Raw genomic sequence first — 20,454 nt, 5'->3', positions numbered from 1 at the left:
CACAGGCCAAAAGTCGATCGTTTTCAAGAAGCATACCTAAAGTAAAGAGCCTACAACTCGACATGGTTCTCTATGAAAGACACCCAATCCTCCATACAACCCGACACTACATGGATGCACCAAAAATAAATAAGAGGCCAAAGGCTACTCTCCTCAACTGCCCATAAGTCATTTCTACCCCTTCAAATATCCTCTTATTTCTATCTCCAAACAACCCACATTAAAGCTAAAGGAACAACATTCTAAGCTAAAGCATCGCCTCATGCATTACTTCACTAACTTGCACTCTAGGAACTTTGTTTCTATCCATCTTAATCCACATGAGCTCTATCATATGTCTTTTCTAGGTCAATGAACACCATTTACAAGTCTCTCTTTTTATCCCTATACTCTTAACAATCTCCAAATAAGATGGATAGCTTCTGTTATCGATCGCCTCATATGAATCTAAAATGATTTGCAAAGATAGATGCCACTCTCCTCATCCTCATCTCGACCACCCTCAACAGCAATTATCAAAGATAGAATGTATTTAACCAAGTGTTTAAAAACCAGTTAGGACTCATTTCGGGATTTTCTCTAGTTGAGGTAGCCTTTTAAACACACCAGGGTGACCATGGGGACCTAAGTCTTATGTAACGAACTCCTTGATAAATGGTATGCAAAGGTCAAGGTGTCCAAGATCACTTAACGAACAATGCTAGTGTGGTAGATGAAAAGGCAAAGTCTAGTGTGCGAAAGCCAAAGCATAATGGGAGAAGGTTGACACTCAATCATGTAGTCTCTTATGACGATCTATTGATTCCAAGTTGATGCACTTGTTTCGCCCATACCAAACATGTTATTCAGTTTGGGAAAAGGCTCATGTTTTATACACTAACATATCTCATTTTTATGTTGTGATAATTTGAATGACCAACTTAAGGAAACAAAAATCTGATATGTCTACTTACTTGGGACAGGTACAAGCAGTAATGGAGGAATTTGAAATGTCGATGCCCATTACTACAAATGTGGAAAAACAACAAGAGCACCAATAGAGTTGCTTTTGGTTTTTACACTTGCTGGACCTCCGCTATTTAATTAACAGAATTCCCTCATCTTCTATTCAGAATCAGGTTTCCCATTCCATATTTCCTTAGGCATATCTCTACTCTAGCGCCTCGTATCTTTGGGAGCACATGCTTTGTTCATAACTTAGCCCCAAAACAAAGATAAATTAGCCCTTTTTGAACTATTTATTGCTCTCAATTGTATCTTTCTTGAATACTCTCGACTTCAAAAAGGGTATCATTACTATTCACGTGATCTTCATCGATACCTTAGGTCCGCCGATGTCACATTCTTAGAATCTCAACCTTACTATACATCTTCCGATCATCCTGATATCTTTAAAGTCTTACCCATACATCAGGTCTTACCTGTACCAACTTTTGAGGAATCTACGATTACTTCTACAACTCCAACTACAGTGCCACCACTCCTGACTTATCATCGTCGTCCGTGTCCAGCATTAGTCCCAAATGATTCATGTCATGCGTCGGACCTAGCTCCTACTGCGCACTTGCCTTCTCCTGGCCAACCGATTGCACTTCAAAAAGGTATACGATCCACTCGTAATGTTAATCCACATTATACTTTATTGAGTTATCATCGTCTATCATCACCCCGTCCGTTATGCCTTTGTATCATCTTTGTCCTCTATTTCCATCTCTAAAACTACAGGTAAAGCACTTTCTCATCCAGGATGAAGACAAGCCATGATTGATGAGATGTATGTTTTACATACAAGTGGTAGTTTGGAGCTTGTTTTTCTTCCAGCAGGAAAATCCACTGTTGGTTGTCGTTGGGTTTATGCGGTCAAAATTGGTCTAGACAGTCGGCCTGGTTGGCTTGAGGATCACTTTGTTGTCACAAGGTATACTCAGATATTTGGGCTAGATTATAGTGACACTTTCTCTCTCGTGACTAAAATAGTATTTGTCTGTATTTTTCTATCTATAGCTGTAGCTCGTCATTGGCCTCTTCATCAGTTGGACATTAAGAATACTCTTACGCATGGTGATCTTAAGGAAGAAGTCTAAATGGACAACCACATGCTTTATTACTCAGGGGAGTCTAGTAGCCTTGTATGTCGATTGTGCAGGTCACTCTATCTTCTGAAACGGTCTCCTCAAGCCCAGTTTGGAATGTTCAACACAGTAATTCAGGAGTTTGGCATGACTCATAGTGGAGTTGATCACTCTATGTTTTATCGGCATTCACACCAAATCTGTGTATTTCTTTGGTGGTTTACGTTGACGGTATGGCTATCACCGACAATGATCAAGATGGTACCACTAATTTGAAGCAGCATATCTTTTAGCAGCTCCAAAGTAAGAGCTCGACAAACTGAAGTATTTTCTAGGTATTGAGGTTGCTTGGTCCAGATAAGGTATTGTTATTTATCAATGCAAGTATGCCTCACACATTCTTGAGGATACAGGAATGATGAGATGTAAACCTATTGACACTCTTATGGATCTGAATGCTAAACTCTTAAACTCCGGCCAAGACAGAGAGGAGACACTTAATGATCGTGAAAGGCATAGGCGGTTTGTTGGAAAGTTGAATTGCCTCACAGTGACTAGACCTGACAACTCTTTTCATCTCTTTTCCTATGACTGTTGTAAGTCAATTTATCACTTCCTCCTGTGATAGTCATTGGGATGCAGTTGTTCGTATTCAACGATATATAAAGTCAAATCCAGGTAAAGGACTACTCTTCGAGGATCAAGGTCATGAGCATATAGTTAGATATGCCGACGCTGATTTTAGCATTTGATAGACGTTCTACATCCGAATATTGTGTTTTAGTATGAGGCAATTATGTGTCCCTGAAGAGTAAGAAACAGAGTGTGGTCGCTCGATCTGGTGCAGAAGCAGAATATTGAGCAATGGGCGTAGCAACTTGTGAGCTAGTTTGGATCAAACAATTGCTCAGAGAATTAAAATTTGGAGAAATCAGTCATATGAAACTTGTGTGTGATGATCAAGCAGCCCTTCATATCGCATCAAATCTAGTGTTTTATAAGAGGACTAAGCACATTAAGATTGATTGTCACTTTGTCAGAGAGAAGATACTCTCAAAAGATATTATTACAAAATTTGTGAAGACAAGTGATCAACTTGTAGATATCATCACCAAGTTCCTCATTGGTCCTCGTATTAATTACATCTGTAACAAGGTAGGTACATATGACTTGTATGCACCAACTTGAGGGGGAGCGTTAGAACAGGAATAGAAATAGTAAATAAAATCTTACTGGGAAAAGAATTGTAACATAGTGTCTATAAATAGGGTCTTCGCGTAATAACATAGATATACCATTCAATAATATTTTTCTCCAATATTTCTAACAAATGACAGGACTAGAAATTTGATCTGAATTAGAGCTAGTTTGACGTATATCAGTCTTTTGCTTTTTTCAAATTTTTTCCTCTAAAAGCTATTTGGTCATACATTGCAGTCATTTTTTCACTTCTACTTGAAATTTAGTTTTTCGAATTTGAAAAACTAGTTCTACCACTTTTTAAAGTAAAAAGAATTTTTCCCTCGCAAAACTTCCAACATTTTTTCAAGTGAAATGAATGTTCAACCACAAAAATCCTTTTTCAATTCAAATTCAAAGACTCCCTCCATCCCAATTAATAAGACTCACTTTTCTTTTTAATCGGTCTCAAAAAGAATGATGCACTTCTATATTTAGTAATAATTTAACTTTAGAGTGCTCATTTACCCTTAATAAAATAATTTATAGCCATACAAATATCTTTAGACTTATTTAGACCACAAATTTCAGGTCTTTACTTTTTTATTAAACTTTGTGGCAAGTCAAACTAACTCACATAAATTGGGACGAAGAGAGTATTACTTTTTCTAGATATCAACAAATTCATGTTGAAACACATAATTAGTCGCAGATTTTATTTAACATACAACTTTTGATAAATTAAAATTCACAACAACAACAAAAGCATACCCAGTGTATTCCCACAAAGTGGGGTCTGGGAAGGATAATGTGTACGCAGTCCATACCACTACCTCAGACAAAGTGGAGAGGATGTTTCCAATAAATCCCCCGCTCAGGACAAAAACAATATAAAAAGATAGAAACAACAAACAAAATAGGATAACACACCAATATATAATAAAAGAAACAAGACACCCACAGAGTAATGCTATAAATAATATATCCAAAAATCACAAACATCATCAAAACACCATGAACAAAAAAACTACAAGACACACGCATAACACTACGACTATAGGCACAACTACATACAAAACACTCCTTCCTACCAGCAAGACGCACTCCTACTCACTAACCCTCTATCCTAATTTGCATCCTCTACACCTTAATATCTAGGGTCATATCCTCGGTAAGTTGTAACTGCTCCATGTCATGTCTAATCACCTCCCTTCAATATTTCTTCGACCTACCTCTATCCCGAAGAAGTCATCCATAGTCAACCTCACACACTTCCGTACCAGGCACCCGTGCACCTCCTCATCACATGCCTGAACCATCTCAACCGCACTTTACGCATCTTGTCTTCCACCGAAGCCACTCCCGCCTTCTCTCAAATACTCATTTCTAACCCTATCTCTCTTAGTAAGTCCACACATCCATCGCAACATCCTCATCTCTACTACCTTAACTTTTGGATATAAGAGGTCTTGACTGGCCAACACTTTATTCAATACCACATAACCAGTCGAACTGCCACTCTATATAACCTGCCTTTAAGTTTAGGAAGCACCTTCTTATCACACAAAACTCTCGAAACGAGCCTCTATTTCAACCACCCTACACTAATACGGTATGTGACATCCTCGTCAATCTCTCCATTCCTTTTAATCATAGACCCAAGATACTTGAAACTTTCTATTTCAAATGGCTTGGGAATCCAGCTTCACTACCACGTCAGCCTTATGCATCAAATCACTGAACTTGGACTCCGAGTATTCTGTTTTGGTCATGCTTAACTAAAACTCTTTAGACTTTAGGGTTTGTCTCCAAACCTCCAACTTTTCATTAACTCCTCCCCAGGTCTTGTCAATTAGAACTACATCATTCGCAAATAACATACACCAAGGCACCCCCTTGAATATGTCGTGTCAATACATCCATCACCAAGGCAAATAAAAACGAACTGAGTGTCGATCCCTGATGCATCCCTGTCAAAACAAGAAAATGCTCTAAATCTCCCCCAACCGTCCTTACACGAGTCTTCGCCTCATCGTACATATCCTAAATCGACCTAGTGTATGCCACGAAAACACCTCCAGCCTCCAAGCACCTCCATAGAACCTCCCTAGGACTTTGTCGTACACCTTCTCAAGATCGATGAACACTGTGTGTAAAAGTCCTTTATCTCCCTATGTTGCTCCATTAGTCTCCTCATGATATAAATAGCCTCGATAGTCGAGCGACCTGGCATTAATCCAAAATGATTCTCGAAAATAGTCATGATCCTTTTGATTAGCCTCAACTCTATCAACCTTTCCCAAACCTTCAGTGTGAATCAACAACCTAATACCCTATTGCAACTCTAAATGCCATCCTTATTTTTGTATAATGGAATAATCGTACATCTTCAAGCTTTGGGTATTTTTGCCGTTATAAAAATAATGTTTAAAAAAACAACTTGGTCAGCCATTCCATACCTGCCCCACCAGTTCTATTTTAAAATCCACCGGGATCTCGTCTAGCCCAGTCGCCTTACCTCTAAGCATCCTACGAATAGCAGCCTTAACCTCCTCAACCTTCATACGTCTACAAATAAACGTAGTCGCGACACCTCTCCGAGTGCTACAAGTCCCCCAACTCAAAGCCTTTGTTCCCTCATCGTTCATGAGTTTATGAACGTACAAATGTCACCAACTCTTAATGAGAGTGTCCTCCACCAATACTTTGTCATCCTCCCCCTTAATGCACTTCGGTTGGTCATGGTCACAAGCCTTCCATTCCCTAGCCTTAGCAAGCCTATATAGCTTCTTATCCCCGCCTTTCTCCACTAATGTCGCATATAAGCTCTCAAAAGTTGTTTTAGCTGTCATAACTGCTAACTTAGCCTCTTTCCAGGCTAACTTACACTCCTCCTTATTCATCTGCTTCTCTTCATCCTTACTATTAACCAACTTTGCGTAGGCCATCTTCTTAGTCTCCACCTTCCTTTTCACTTCTTCGTTCCAACACCAATCCCCTCGGTGCTTGCCAAATCGGGCTCTCAAGACACCCAACACCTCTCTAGTTGTCTCCCTGATGCGACAAGCAATCATTTCCCGCATACTATACACGTCCCCTCTACTCTTCAAAGCCCCCATGGTCATCAATTTCTCCCCTTATCTTTGAAGCACTGGCCAAAGTCAAGCTACCCTACTTAATTTTGGGTCAATCCCCCACACCCCTATTCTTTTTGTCCTTGATTTCCAAGTCCATCGCCAGAAGCTTATGCTGGGTCGATAGGTTCTCACTAGGAATGACCTTACAAACTTTACATAGTGCTTTATCACACATCTTAAGGAGCAAAAGTCTATCCAGGTCTTGGCCACCGAACTACTAAAGGTAATAAGGTGCTCCTCCTTCTTTGGAGAACTCGAATTCACTACCACCAACCCGAAGAAATAAAATTTACATTGATTCTAAACATACCAAATGCTTTAACAAGTGAAATAACATGAAAAAGTTGTCATAATAAAAATGAAATAAAGCAAGGAAACACATATATCAAAGTTACATATGCCCCATCCAATAAAAAAGTCACAGGCATGAAACGATGGTAATGCAATACGAGAAATTCTATCAAAAGGTTGCAAGTGTTGGACATTTGAATAAAAACAACGAGCGTGCCACAGAAAGTAACGACATAATGACAGAGACAAACTAAGAGTGGTTAAGGAGAAATAAATGCCAAAATAACAACTCTTACCGTCATGATCAAAAACTACCTGCAATGAATGCAACGTAAGTTAGAGCATGAGACAAAATTAGTCACAACAAGTGCAAAAAGGAAAGAAACTAAACGAAGAAAATGTACAAAAGAAGTAAAATGAAGAAGATATTATGAAAAGACTCCTATCCAGTAACAAAAACTATCAATCGTCCATAAGCCAGAATAAGTTCAATTTCAAATAGATATTCTGTAAGGAGACTTAAGAGAAAAATGAATATTCCATCCATTTATATTTTGGGTTCATTCTACAACGATACCAATATTTGAAATTCATTATTTTATTCTTTTGGGACTAGGATAATGGCAATTAAGCTAGTCGTTGAAGGCTTACTTTGAGCACTATTAGTGGATACATGACAAGCGAGTTTGGATGCAGAAGTAAAGAAGCGCTTTTGGGAGGATTTAGATGAGGTTGTAAGAGGTATACCGCCAATCGAGAAGCTATTCATGGGAGATTTCAATAGTTACATCGGGACGTCTGCTAGTGGTTATGACAATGTGTATAGAAGTTTTGGTTTCAGGGATAGAAACAAAGAAAGGCCTAGCTTTTGGACTTTGCAAAAGCTTTTGAGTTAGTGATAGCAGATTCGAGTTCGCCAAAAACCAATGACATCAAAAGCAAATACCACAAAAAAGCTCTAAGGTCTGTTGGGGCTGTCAAAGCAAAATGTGAATAAAGCATGGGGTTTAATGAAAAAAAACGCAAAAGGGGAAAAACAAATACAAATATATATATATATATACACACACAAATCTGCGATTAATAATTATAAGCATCAATGACAAATACATGAACAAAGAAATTGAAAAAAAAAAATTATGATAAAGTAAAATATCAATTGTTTGGTGTCGCTTATTCAGAAGAAGCTCATTGGCAAAGAAAAGTATGCCTTAAACATTGATGACGACACTATGATGCGCTCAACATGTTTTAAGCCTCACTTTAGGGCTTAAGCGTGCCTTTGATAACACTGCTGAAGACGAATGACCACTTGGTTACCTCACGTATCTAGACTACTTAATCCTTAGGAAGGGTGATAGAGGTTTGTGCAAGGACTGCAAGATTATTCCGAGTGAGAATCCTTCAACCCAAACATAAGCTCTTGTTGATGGATTTGTAGATCAAGAGGAAGAAGAGAATCGAATTTGACCAACCAAGGATTAAATAGGGCAAATTGACTTCTGCTAGAGCTCAGGAGATGGGGGAAAAGCAAGTGGCGTTGGGATAGTAGTGGAGATGCGAGCAGTATGTGGGATAGGACAGCTAGTTGCAAGAGGGAAGCTGCAAGAGAGATGATGGGGGCTTCGAGGAGTAACTTTCGGGAAATTGAAAGGACTGGTGGTGGAATGGTAAAGTTCCAAAGAAAGTGGAAGAAAAAAAGGCAGCTTATGTGAAGCTGGTGAAGAACAAGGATAAGAAGGATAAGCGGACGAATAGGGAAAGGTAAGAAAAGAGCAATGTTGCCGGTTACGACAGCAAATATGACACCTTTCGAATGCTTGTATGAAGAATTAGGGGACAAAAGCAGGAATAGGAAGTTGTACAATCTAGGCGATAGAGAAGAAGGTCTGAAACCTGGACCAAGTAAAGTGTACCAGAGACTAGGAAAGCAAAGCTTTGGTTAAGGCACTCATTAGACGAAAATGGCAGAAATACTTCCATGAACTCTTAAACAAAAAATGAGATGAAGGCATTATGCTAGGAGTGTTTGGAACACTCCGATGGACGATTGAATTTTGGATATTGTAGGTGTATAAAGGTTAAAGAGACAGGGTTTTATTCTACGAGGAAAAGTGATCACGCTTGACAAGATTCCATAGAGTTTTGGAAGAGCAGAGGCAAGTCAACTTTGGAGTGGTTGACTAGGTTGCTTAATATTGCGTTTAAGACAACAAAGATGCCCAAAGAATACAGAGTACAATGGTTCCGTTGTACAAGAACAAGGGAGATGTTCAGAATAGCAACAATTGTAGGGGTATCAAGCTGCTAAGTCATACTATGAAAGTATAGAAGTGGGTCGTGAAGATAAGGGCGAGAAGGGGTGTATCTATTATTGAGAACCAGTTAGAATTCATGTCGGATTATCTACTATAGAATTCATCCACCTAGTGAGGGAAGTATAAGGAGCGAAAAAGGGATTAGAGGATGTTCATTTACCTAGAGAAAGCTTATGACAAAATCTCAAAGGTGGTTCTATAGAGATGCTTAGAGGCTAAGTGTATATGTATCTTACACTAAGGCGATTAAGGACATATATGATGGAGCAAAGACCAGGTGAGGACAATGGGAGGTGACTCGAAACACTTCCTAATCATGATGGGTTTCAATAAGGCATCGACTCTTAGCCCGTTCCTGTTTGCCTTGGTAATGAATGAATAAATAAGGCATATCCAATGTAATAATTTAGATACAACAATTCAATAATATTTTCTCTCATATTTTTCACAGTACCTATTCTACCAAGTAGAGCAGCCACTTGTTCTACCTCCCAGTCATTCAAAAGTCTTCTGAAAATTAAGTTTCATCCCTGAGTTGTCCATATGTCCTCTATTGTGGTGTTTTGGTTGGTGTTGATGTTGAATAGGCTGGGAAAAGCCGTTTGTAATATGCCCTGTCCATCCCAGCTATCCTTCCAAAAAAAGACTTTGCCGCCAATACCCACTTGGAAGGTGTACTGGGTTTGTTGTTGTTGTACCCATTTGGAAGGTAATGTCTTTCCCTACGCCGGTCCAAAAAGATCTTATGGTTCTCCATAACCCAACTCCATATGTGTTAGTGGCTTCATCAGTACACCACTGATCATTTTGACCATATTTCTGTTGTATTACATTCTTCCATAAGGCGGGTCTGTCCTCCACATATCTCCATAGCCATTTCTTGAGTAGGCTATTATTTTGAAGTTTCAGATTCCTAACCCACATACCTCTGTGATTTTTGCACTGCTGAACAATGTTCCATTTCACCAGGTTGAAACCTTCCTTTGTGCTCCTTGTTGCCATGCCATAAGAAGTTTATTCTCAACCTGTCTAGAGCTTTGAGAACTTTAGCAGGCATAGGAAAAAGCAACATTACATAAGTTGGTAAAGAATCTAGCACGGAGTTGATTAGGATAAGCCGGCCCCCTACAGATAGGTATTGTGCCTTCCACATAGCAAGCTTCTTTTCTGTTTTCTCTATGATGTCCCAAATCTCTAGTGCCTTGTGTTTTGCTCCCAGTGGAAGTCCCAGATAAATCGAAGGGAGTTCTCCTACGCCACCGCTCAAAATATTAGCAAGAGTCTGAATTTGTGTAACCTCATTTATAGGGAAGATGTTGCTTTTCATCCAGTTTATCTTTAGGCCTAAGACTGCTTCAAATATAACTAACATTAGTCTCAAGAAATTGATTTGCTCACTGGTAGCATCACAAAAAACTAATCTGTCATCGGCATAGAGTAAATGACATATCTCCAGCACCTCTCTGTCCTGCTGCCTACTTTAGAACCTTTTAGCCATTTTTTTTGTGTTGCAATCTTTATTATGCTATTCAGCCCTTCCATGACTATGATGAATAGAAAAGGGGATAGGGAATCTCCTTGTCTTAGCCCTTTTTCTGCTAGAAAAAAACCAACTGGTTCGAGATTCACCAAAATTGAGAACCGAGTGGTTTTAATGCAAAAACTAATCCAATTTAGCCATCTTCTTCCGAAGCCCATTTTCTCCAGAATGTTGAGTAAGAATTTCAAGAATTTCCAATTGATATGATCAAATGCCTTCTCAATGTCTAGTTTCCACATCACCCCTGGTTTTGTGCCTCTCAGTCTAGTGTCAGCACACTCACTTGCTATCAAAGTTGCATCCATGATTTGTCTTCCTTTAATAAAGGCCATTTGGTGTGGGTTGATCAGCTTGTCTATCACCTTCTTCAACCTTTCAGCTAGTACTTTGGCAATGATCTTGTACATTCCAGTTTATTGGTCTAAAATCTCTCAATTCAATGGCATCTACCTTCTTTACGATTAGAACTACAAATGTTGCATTGAAGCTCTTTTCAAAGACCTGTCGTAAGTGAAAGTTCTATAAAGTAAGTAGTATGTCTGATTTTAATATTTCCCAGAAAGTAATGAAGAATGATAATGGAAATCCGTCAGGGCCTGAAGCTTTGTCTGATACACACTGTTTAAGCCCCTCTAGTACTTCATCTTCTTCAAATTGCCTTTCTAACCATACTTGCTCTTCTATAGATATCCTGGTATTCCTTTGAAGGATGAAATCAGGTCTCCAGTTCTCGGATTCCTTGTATAATTTCTGATAAAAGCTCACAATGGAGTTTTTTATGCTTTCAGGATCAGTGACTTCGATCCCTTCCGTCTTGAGCATGTCAATAGAGTTGATCTCGTATGGGAATTGGCCATCTTATGGAAGTACTTGGTGTTTTTATCGCCATTTTTGATCCATTGTACCCTGGATCTCTGTCTCCAAGCAATCTCCTCATTTCTAGACACCTCTTCAAACTCCATAGCTAGATGATTTTTTTGCAGTTGTTCATCATTTGTCAAAAGCCTAAGATCCTGGATGGATTCTAGATTTCTCAATTGGGAAAGGATCTGATCCTTCCTTTCCTTCCAATTATTCCTGTTGGCTTTGCTCAATTCTTTAAGTTTGACTTTCAACTGACTAAGATTAGGGCCAGTTGAAAATCAGGTCTGCCGGTAGCATTAAAACTGCTCCACCAGTTTTTCACCCTGTCTATGAATCCCTCCTCCTTAAGCCACCAATTTTCAAATTTAAAATAGGATTTCCTGTGTTTCCAGTCACCGCAAGATAATAAAATGGAGCTATGATCAGAGCCAAGATGTGGAAGGACACTTTGGTTGATTTTGGCAAAACTTTCATCCCATTGAGGTGAGAATAGGAATCTATCTATTCTTGAAGCACAACTATGATTTTGACCTCTCCTCCATGTGTAATTTCCTCCAGAAAGAGAGGATCCAAAAGTTCCAAATCATTTATGCAGAGATTAAAATCAGTCATGGCTCTACTTATTCTGTTGCAGTTCATCCTTTCAGAGGGAAATCTGGAGATATTAAAGTCCCCACAGATCACTCAGGGCACTTCACATATTCCTCTGATAGCTGAAGGCTCCCACCATAACTAACTCTTTTCTTTCTTTCGTGTCACACACTGCATATACAGCAGTAAGGTACCAGTTCAAGTCTTGGCTTGGCTGATCCCGAATAGTTTACAAGTGAGCATCTGATTGCCACTATCAATGAGTTCACCTTTCCACTCTCTCTTATCCCATAAGACAATGATTCCACCACTTCTTCTAATGGAGTCCATCCAAAACCCTCCAACCCATCAGCTACCCCAAAGTTGTTGAAAATAATTTTCCACTGACCCCTGATTTAGTTTCAACAGACACGTAGATGTTTGCTCCCCATTGATGAACTACGGATCTTATTTGTCTCCTTTTGTCCTCGTTGTTCAAACCCCTGACATTTCATGTTAAGATTTTTATCTTCATGATTGCATTGTGGTTGTAGTCCTCCCCCTGCTTCTTGATTCACTCCTTGGCTCCCCATCTTTGAATCTAATTTCGCAAATTAGATTCCTGACCGCTTTTAGGACTTGTTGGTTGGTGCTATTTGGCCCAGTTGTGGTGGCTAGTGTCTTTTCTGCCTCCCTTCTTTGGTCCAATTTCATAAACAGTGCTTCTGCTTCTTTGTGGCAGCCATTAAACAAAACTCCAAATTCGTTGCTAAGCTTGATGATGTTGTTTTGGACCCATTCCGTTGATCTAGCTTCAACCTCCTGGCAGCATTCAGGATTGAATTGGAATGGGCTCATCGCAATTCAACAATTATGTATCTAAAATCTCCCTTATTTTGCCTCTCTCATCGCTCGCAGTTAGAGGCATTGAACTATCGAGACGATTTCCCACCACTTCATCTGGAATTATGCTTCGATCGTCTTTATTGTGTTGGACTGCTCCTTAGAGTCGATCTCTCCCTTCTGCAAAGCTTCAGGCACTTTGTTCTAGAAATTAAGAGGGACAAAGGGCTCCTGTGGGAAAAGCTTTTTTGGACCAATAGTTGGCCCATCATTGAAGCCGAAAACCCCCTCCTTATCCAGAGGCCCAAGAGGATGTTTTTCAAAAAGAGGTGGACCCCCATTTCTGACAGTCACATGTGGGTGTCTGAGCTGTCCCCTTACCTTTTCCAGCATAAAGGTCATTGTTGAAATTAATACATTCAGGACTAGTTTCCATTTCCATGGAAGGTCTATTGCCATCATACCTTGCTGACAGAGCAGGTTGTACTTCGCCTCAAAAAGTACAACATTCACTCTCTTCCACAGAGCTCCTTTTCCTCTCTCCATTTTTCGGTGAGTCAGTGGTAGCTCCGGCCAAATTGGGAGTGAGAAGATCAGATCTCCGTCTCCAATATCGATGGTCGCCGGAATCTTTTCGTGTGGGCCCTTGATGCAGATCCTAGCCCATCGTAGGTGGTTCTTTAGCTCCGTCTCTTTCTCCGTTTCTAACCATCCACCACATCTCTCTCCGATCTGACTGAAGATGGAATTGGACCAAAGATGTAGAGAAAAACCCACAACACAAATCCATACCCAGTCAGTTTTTCTGCTACTGGATAGGGTTCCAGCAGTTGGTGACCACCATTGGAGCTTTAGGTGTCTGCTTTGTCTCGTCCAGTTCCCATTAAGACATGTTTTGTTGCTGCTCTCGAACTGAACTCGAAGAGGAATCGAGATTCATCCATGTCGTAGATTTGGACTCCCTGTGCTCCATTCCAAGCTTGCTGAGCCCATCTCCTAACGTCGTTACGAGTTGGGGCATCTTCATCTCCGATGAAACTCCCAACCAAGCATCTATCCAGTAGTCCCTTATCCTTAGTGTTTCTCCGAGTCCATTTGCCCTTGTATAGTATCTCCTTGTAGCTCTTCTCTCCTCTGATATGGTCTAAGGGTCTAGGCTGCTCATTAGTATTCACTGTTGTATTCAAAGTTGTACGATTCCTATTAATGAAGTTATCTATTTTTGAAACTAAAATATTCTAACCCTCATTAAATGCATTTTCTAGCAAGATAATTACTGCTCTGTCATTTCCTTTAACGGTAATCACTAAGAAGAATCTTCCATATTGATTGAACTTTTGCGTTAAAAAAATGTTGGTTGTGTTATCTTTGCATTTCCAAGACTTGAAAGTCTTCTCCCTGTTTCCCATTGCTTCCATGAGGCTTTTGTAGAACCAAGACATGGCTCCCGAACTAGGTATTAGCTACTCATGTGGTATCTTGCACTTTCGATCCAGTCATACCAAGTTCCAGATTTGGATTTCGATTCTATGATGTCATAGCATTTTCCCCCAAGGCAGAAGAAAATTTTGTTGTCCATAGGGAAAAAATGGATTTCTGGTGGTTGCTCCGGTAGAGGAAGTCCACCGGAGAAGAGGGAAACTGGGCCAGAAAGTGACCTCAGTTAAAGGTCATTAGGAAATGTGCCTGGAAGCATTTCGACTCTGTTCACTCCCTTATTTTCAAGCTTTATACCTTGTTGTAGATCAATTGATGAAGCTCTTTTAAAAATGCTTTAATGTGTAAAATGATTTTCAGGGAGTGTTTGTCAGCAATTTTTGATCAAAATGGTGATAATAGAGGGATCAATTGAGAATTCTTTTGTTTACACTCTTGAGTGTTGGCTACTTGAAATTATCTTATAACCTTATAAGAATGATTCTAAGAAGATTAATTTTTTAACTTGATTTATTTGAATTTTGTTCATTTAATTAACGAAGGTAATTAGTCTTATACTATTATCGTCTCTAGTTATTCAATTAAGGTTCTAAATCACTTTTCATCTAAGTTCTTGAATTTAATTTGTAAATAACATGATTAGTCTCTGAGAGTCCGTCGAAAATAGCCTCATCATTACCTCTAATAAGGTAGGGGGAAGGGGGAAGGTCAGTATACAACCCACCCTCCCAAGACCACTTATGAGATCACACGGGAAATGTTGTAGTTACGGCAATAACATGATTAGTCTTTACTCATATAAAATTGTCTACTACAATCAATTAGGGTCCTTAGCAATATCTCTTAAGTTCTTAAATTTTATTCTTCATTTCCGTACATCTTTATCTTCTTGTCTTTAATTTCCGTATTTACGCTTCCGCGTAGTTATAGTTTTCTTGAAACAAACTCGATTCTTATAAGTAAATAAGCTACTCATTTTTCTGTGTCTTCCATCGAGGATAGTGAGACCAAAATATTGTTTCTCCTATACTAACTAATTGTTTCTCATACTTTGAGACTTGTTGGTGATGAGTATTTTAAGATAAAAACTATTCCTTCAAGATCTAGTCTAGACATCTTCACTAAAGAATTAACGTTCTGGTTTATTCTTTTAATCTAAAACCCAAAATGCACAAAGCTATTTACTGCAAGTTGCTATAATAAAATCAAATTTGAGTAGTCTTAAGAAGGCATTAAGGTGGCAACAACAGCACCAACTGTACAGTATAGACTACTAGAGCAGTACCCTCACAACCTAACCATTCTTCCAGTAATTAAATAACCCAATATTTTCATTATTTGTTTGTAGATCAGTAGATCTGACTCAAATTTCCTGAGCAACTATTGTAAAGAATGAATCTTGGGGCTAACGCAACCCAAAAGGGGACCAACTCAACTCAACTCATGAAGGGAGGATTGTCCAAGTCTATATAAGGAGATAAGTTGTCCATCCCTTGTTCAATGTGGGACTCTTAACACACCCCCACACGCCTAGGCCTTGTTAACAAAAGCGTGGATTATTAATATGGGGGCTCAACATTGGTGAACAAAGAATAGGGATGGGTCTGGCTCAAATATCATGTAAAGAAATGGATTTTGGATCTAACTTAATCCAAAAAGTTAGTTCATGAAGGGCATATTGTTCAAGTCCATATAAGGAGACCAACTGTCCATCCCTTTTTCCAATGTGGGACTCTTAATATGTAAAGAAATGAATTTTGGACCTAACTCAACCCCAAAAGCTAGCTCATGAGGGGAGGATTGTCCAAGTCCATATAAGGAGACCAATTATCCATCCTTTTTCTAATGTGGGACTCCTATACTCCCTCGCACATCAGGGCTTGTTAACTAGAGCGTTGACAATATAATATGGGGGGCCAACAACAGTAAACAAAGAATTGGGATGGACCTGGCAATAATACCATGTAAACAAATAGATTTTGGGCCTAACTCGTGGGACTCTTAACAAATGCAATTTGTCACATGAATTTAAAATTAAAGAAGTAATCCTATTGACTAATTGTGAAGAGTATTTTTGATATTAAAAGGAAGAAATGCTTTACCGTTACATGAGAGGGAATAAACTCCAGAACGTCAATAATCTGCAAGAAAAGCATATAGGTTAGATCAATATAAGAACCATAAACAAAAGAAGACAACAAAAATAGATCCATACAGTAGATCTAAACAAGTTCAAGCAACTAGGGAAGGGCTAACATTAGCAAGTCACTTAAGCTAAAATGAGTAATTTAAAAATTAATTAAATTGTTTTGAATGTTCACATTGGTATTAAACAAGTATGGAGGAGTTCCTCAAGACAGAAAACCTCTTCATTTATAAGAATATCTAGGGTATACACAGGGTAGTCCTGCAATGTAGATATAAACTGCCTAATTTTTCCCCAGTTAAAAAATCATAGGAAACATCAGGAAGATAAAGAAGCAAAAACTTACAAGTGACAATGCTGTAAATATAGTCAGTACCCAATCTCCATTGCCATCAGCGTGTGAAAGATGACCATGATGCAGTTTAGCTGTTCAAACATATAGAAACAGCCATCACTAAATGTAGATGTGAAAGATGACCATGATGCAGTTTAGCTGTTCAAACATATAGAAACAGCCATCACTAAATGTAGATTTCACCATACTTTGAAGAGGAAGAATACATGTCCATATCCAAACAGGCTCATGATAAAGGTGCAGCTTGACTCTCAAGCTACCAAGTCAAATAACACAAAACTCTGACACACACGTTTTTTCGTTAAAAATTTGTACCATTTCTCGATTTGTGCATCGCACAAGGGCCATGCTAATCTTCTCTGTATCGTTCCAATTTTATTAGATGTCCCTGAAAGGACAAACATGCACTAACTTTACTCAAGTGATCTCTAATTTCTTTTTTCAGTTTTCCAATCCAAGGAATTTAACTATGTATCAGAAGCAAAATACGCATCCTCATTGATATATTAGCAAAGGGTAAATTATTGTGAAAAAGATCTACTAACATAAGCCAAGTAGAAGAAAGTGCCCGACATCCAAAGTTGGTCTGGCAGTCAAGTGGAAAAAAAATTGACTTATGCCATCTAGCAAATCGAATATGGCTTAAAATGAAAATTAATATATTAGATAGAGTTGGACCGTAAGTACATTCTACAACATACTAACACGTCATCTTATGAAAATTATGTTGACAATCATTTTAAACCTTTTTGCAGAAAGCCTATCAACAAATAGAATTTGGATCACATAATTGAAGTCACATACCAATAGAAAAAACAAATACTATGAGAAATGAAGGCTAGAATAAGCTGAACAGTGAAAAGATGAATTAACATTTCATAGGTCTATCAATGATGATAACATGATTCACATTAACTACTTGCATTTGAGATATAACTTTCCATAAACCTATTTTTAGAGACTCTGGCCTTGGAAAATTGCTTTACACCAGTGTTGGATTTCAATGTCTAGTACCGCTTTTAATATCAACACGTGAAATAATTGATATTAAGCATCAAGCAATACACCATCACCACAAGATTTAATACTAAAGTCCTAGCAAGAAAAGCAAATTTCTCCGCTAATTCTGGACATAGGTTCATAAAAACTAAAGTTGATAACTCAAAAAGGCAGTACCATATTAAGAAATCTTGTGGCTTATCCACCCAAAAAAAAAAAAAAGGAAAAGGCCTCTTAACAACCCTTTTGCTTTTCATGGTTTGGGCCTTTGGTCCCATCCAATGCTCCATATATAACTGAAGGTATTTATTGTTCCTTTAATCAACGCATCCAACCAGAAGAGCAAATAGGAAAGTAGTAGGGAAAAGAGAAGGTTTTATATAAACAAAATTGTTTTCCTTTTGCAGTTTGATACAGAAAGTGTCATATTCCTTTTTGATTGACCCACCTACTTAGTGACTAAAGGAAATAGGTCATCGCTGTGAGAAAATTACAACCCCATACCTTTGGGCCATCTAGTTCACAAAATATGTACATAATGTATAGGTACTGTATATTTTATACTAATAGACATATAATATACATACATATACATATACATATAATATACATATGTATACACAACGTATACACACCACATACAACCGAATGTATATGTATACTTTGGTCATGTTTGGTAAACTAGATGGTTGAATGGCATATTATATATTGGTAACTATCCATGCTACTTTAATATTTTTTCCATTTATCTCTTCATTTCCTCTTAAACCAAAGATAGGAAAGGAAATGTCAATTCACTTCTTTCTTCATGTCTTCTTCTACCTTCTGTTCCTTTCTTTCTCTATGTTTCCCTCCTCTCCAAATATAAACCTAACGAAAAGAAAAAGAATTTTCATGCAAATTGCAGCGAGAAGAAAACAAGTTACAGCAAACAAACATAACAAAGACTATTTTCACAAAATAATAACTAATGTGAGGGTTCTAGAGGTTCCTATGGAGAGTATTTGGCATCGCAAAAATATTGGGAGCTCAAGGAGGTAAATATTGATCTACCATTGATTAAGCAGTTTTCAAGTGTGTAGTTGTCAGCTGAAGATAGATTCCTACTACTTCTTGCTACCAATTGAACTTCAGAGCGCATGCTTCTAGCCTGCAAAGCCCTTTAATTGAAGACTCAGCACATTCAAAATGTCTTGTTTCTTGTGTATTAGAATATATTGCAGGATTTTCTGCTACAATAACTTGATTTCATAGTACTTCTGTTCTGTGAAGAGTTCAAACATCTGTCATCATTAACTAAACGATCAGTGTATTATTTGCTCCTAAAGGAACTTATTGATACTAATACTTCAACTTACTGAACTTACTGAGTCGGTGGTCTATCGGAAACAGACTCTCTATTTCGTCTAAGGTAGTGGTATGGACTCCGTACATTTTACCCTCCCCAGACCCCACTTTGTGGGAATACACTGGGTATGTTGTTGTTGTACAAGGTAAGAGTTTTATCAACGTAATGGAGAAAGTTCCCACATACAAGGCCTACATAAAAATGGTGATCGTCCAAGTGATTATAAAAATCATTAAGCAACTTCGCCGATCTTTTCTTCCAGAATCTTCTTCTCTTTCAATTTATTGATTTGTCCACTAACTTGTGTGGATTTTTTTCTTCGCTTCAATGCACCCCTTCCCATCCCTCACTTACTAGTTTTCTATATTCTCATATGTAATTGATGCTTAGTAGATGTAATACACCATAGTCCATAAACATCCACAAGAATATCCAACAAAGGATAATATAGAGAGTAGAAAAAGTCAGAAGTTCATGTAAACACATTAACTATGAAGCTAAAAATAGACGTGAACATACCAAGTAGTCTGTAATAAGCTCGGTATATGATTGACGTCCCATCAATAAGCATGAGTCTGCCACTGGAAGGATGAATATTGGGTGACCTAATATCAGTATGGGGAGGCACGTCTCTGCGTAACAATTGGTCTGTATCAATATTATTATTATTATTATTGGGTTGTGATACCCTGCAGTAACCCTAAACCAAAAATAAAGCATTAGCAATTAAAAATTAAAACGGAGTTGTTAGAATGAAGATGAAGCTTTTGTCTATTTACCCTATTAAGAGATGTGGATAAAGGACAAATGGGATGTAACTTTTGGAAATGGGAACTGCTCAAACTGTTTCCATGCGATTTTAGCTTACTCCCTAACTGAAATAGAGTCCTCCACAGAGACTGAATTTGACAATGTGATATTTGATGACATGCCATGTGATTCCAGATATATGGACAACAAAATACTCTGAAACCTTTATCATTCACATATAAATGTCTGCCTTCAGGAATATCATTCCCATACAACCTGGATCGAATGAATATAGAATTTCATTTGGATTGCAGACGTGCTTCAGGAAAAACGTTTTCGGACAAAATGCACTTTGCACCCTATACTCTTGAGTTTTACCAATTTGCTAAGGGATTAATTACTTGGGTAAGAGAAACTTGTACAAACCCCACACCCCCGACTCTTTTTAAATTAATTATTACCTTTGACACGAAGTTTAAGAAATGAAGGAGAACTTTGTAAAGTTTACAAAATTGTCACTCTTAAAGTATTTTTAATGTATTCTTTTATAGTTATCTTTTTTTAATAAGTGGGATCCACTAAATATAAAATTGGAATGATGCTAT

The 20,454-nt window shown here is 38.2% G+C and overlaps 1 protein-coding gene and 1 pseudogene across 8 annotated transcripts in view; both read right to left on the bottom strand.

Moving 5' to 3' along the window:
- Positions 1-20,230, bottom strand: part of LOC107863667 (flap endonuclease Xni) — a 93,185-nt gene extending 72,955 nt beyond the window's left edge. For 2 of the 8 annotated variants that reach the window (XM_047408134.1, XM_016709703.2), the window contains exons 1-5: positions 19,879-20,229; positions 19,619-19,799; positions 16,744-16,823; positions 16,354-16,392; positions 6,976-6,994 (exon numbers count right to left, since the gene is read on the bottom strand). In XM_047408134.1, the coding sequence (XP_047264090.1) occupies positions 6,976-6,994; positions 16,354-16,392; positions 16,744-16,823; positions 19,619-19,799; positions 19,879-20,034 (475 nt within the window). In that variant the 5' untranslated portion in view covers positions 20,035-20,229. Of the gene's footprint in view, positions 1-6,975; positions 6,995-16,353; positions 16,393-16,743; positions 16,824-18,804; positions 18,902-19,618; positions 19,800-19,878 lie in introns of those variants that run through there. The other 6 variants (XM_047408136.1, XM_016709702.2, XM_016709700.2 and 3 more) reach the window with 6 other exon arrangements.
- Positions 17,056-17,150, bottom strand: LOC124897505 (annotated as a pseudogene).
- Positions 20,231-20,454: the final 224 nt, after the last annotated feature.

Source organism: Capsicum annuum, chromosome 3, assembly GCF_002878395.1.
Source record: "Capsicum annuum cultivar UCD-10X-F1 chromosome 3, UCD10Xv1.1, whole genome shotgun sequence".
NCBI classification, from domain to species: Eukaryota; Viridiplantae; Streptophyta; class Magnoliopsida; order Solanales; family Solanaceae; genus Capsicum; species Capsicum annuum.
The sequence above is the reverse complement of the archived record's forward strand: the minus strand, read 5'-3'. Positions and strand labels throughout refer to the sequence as shown.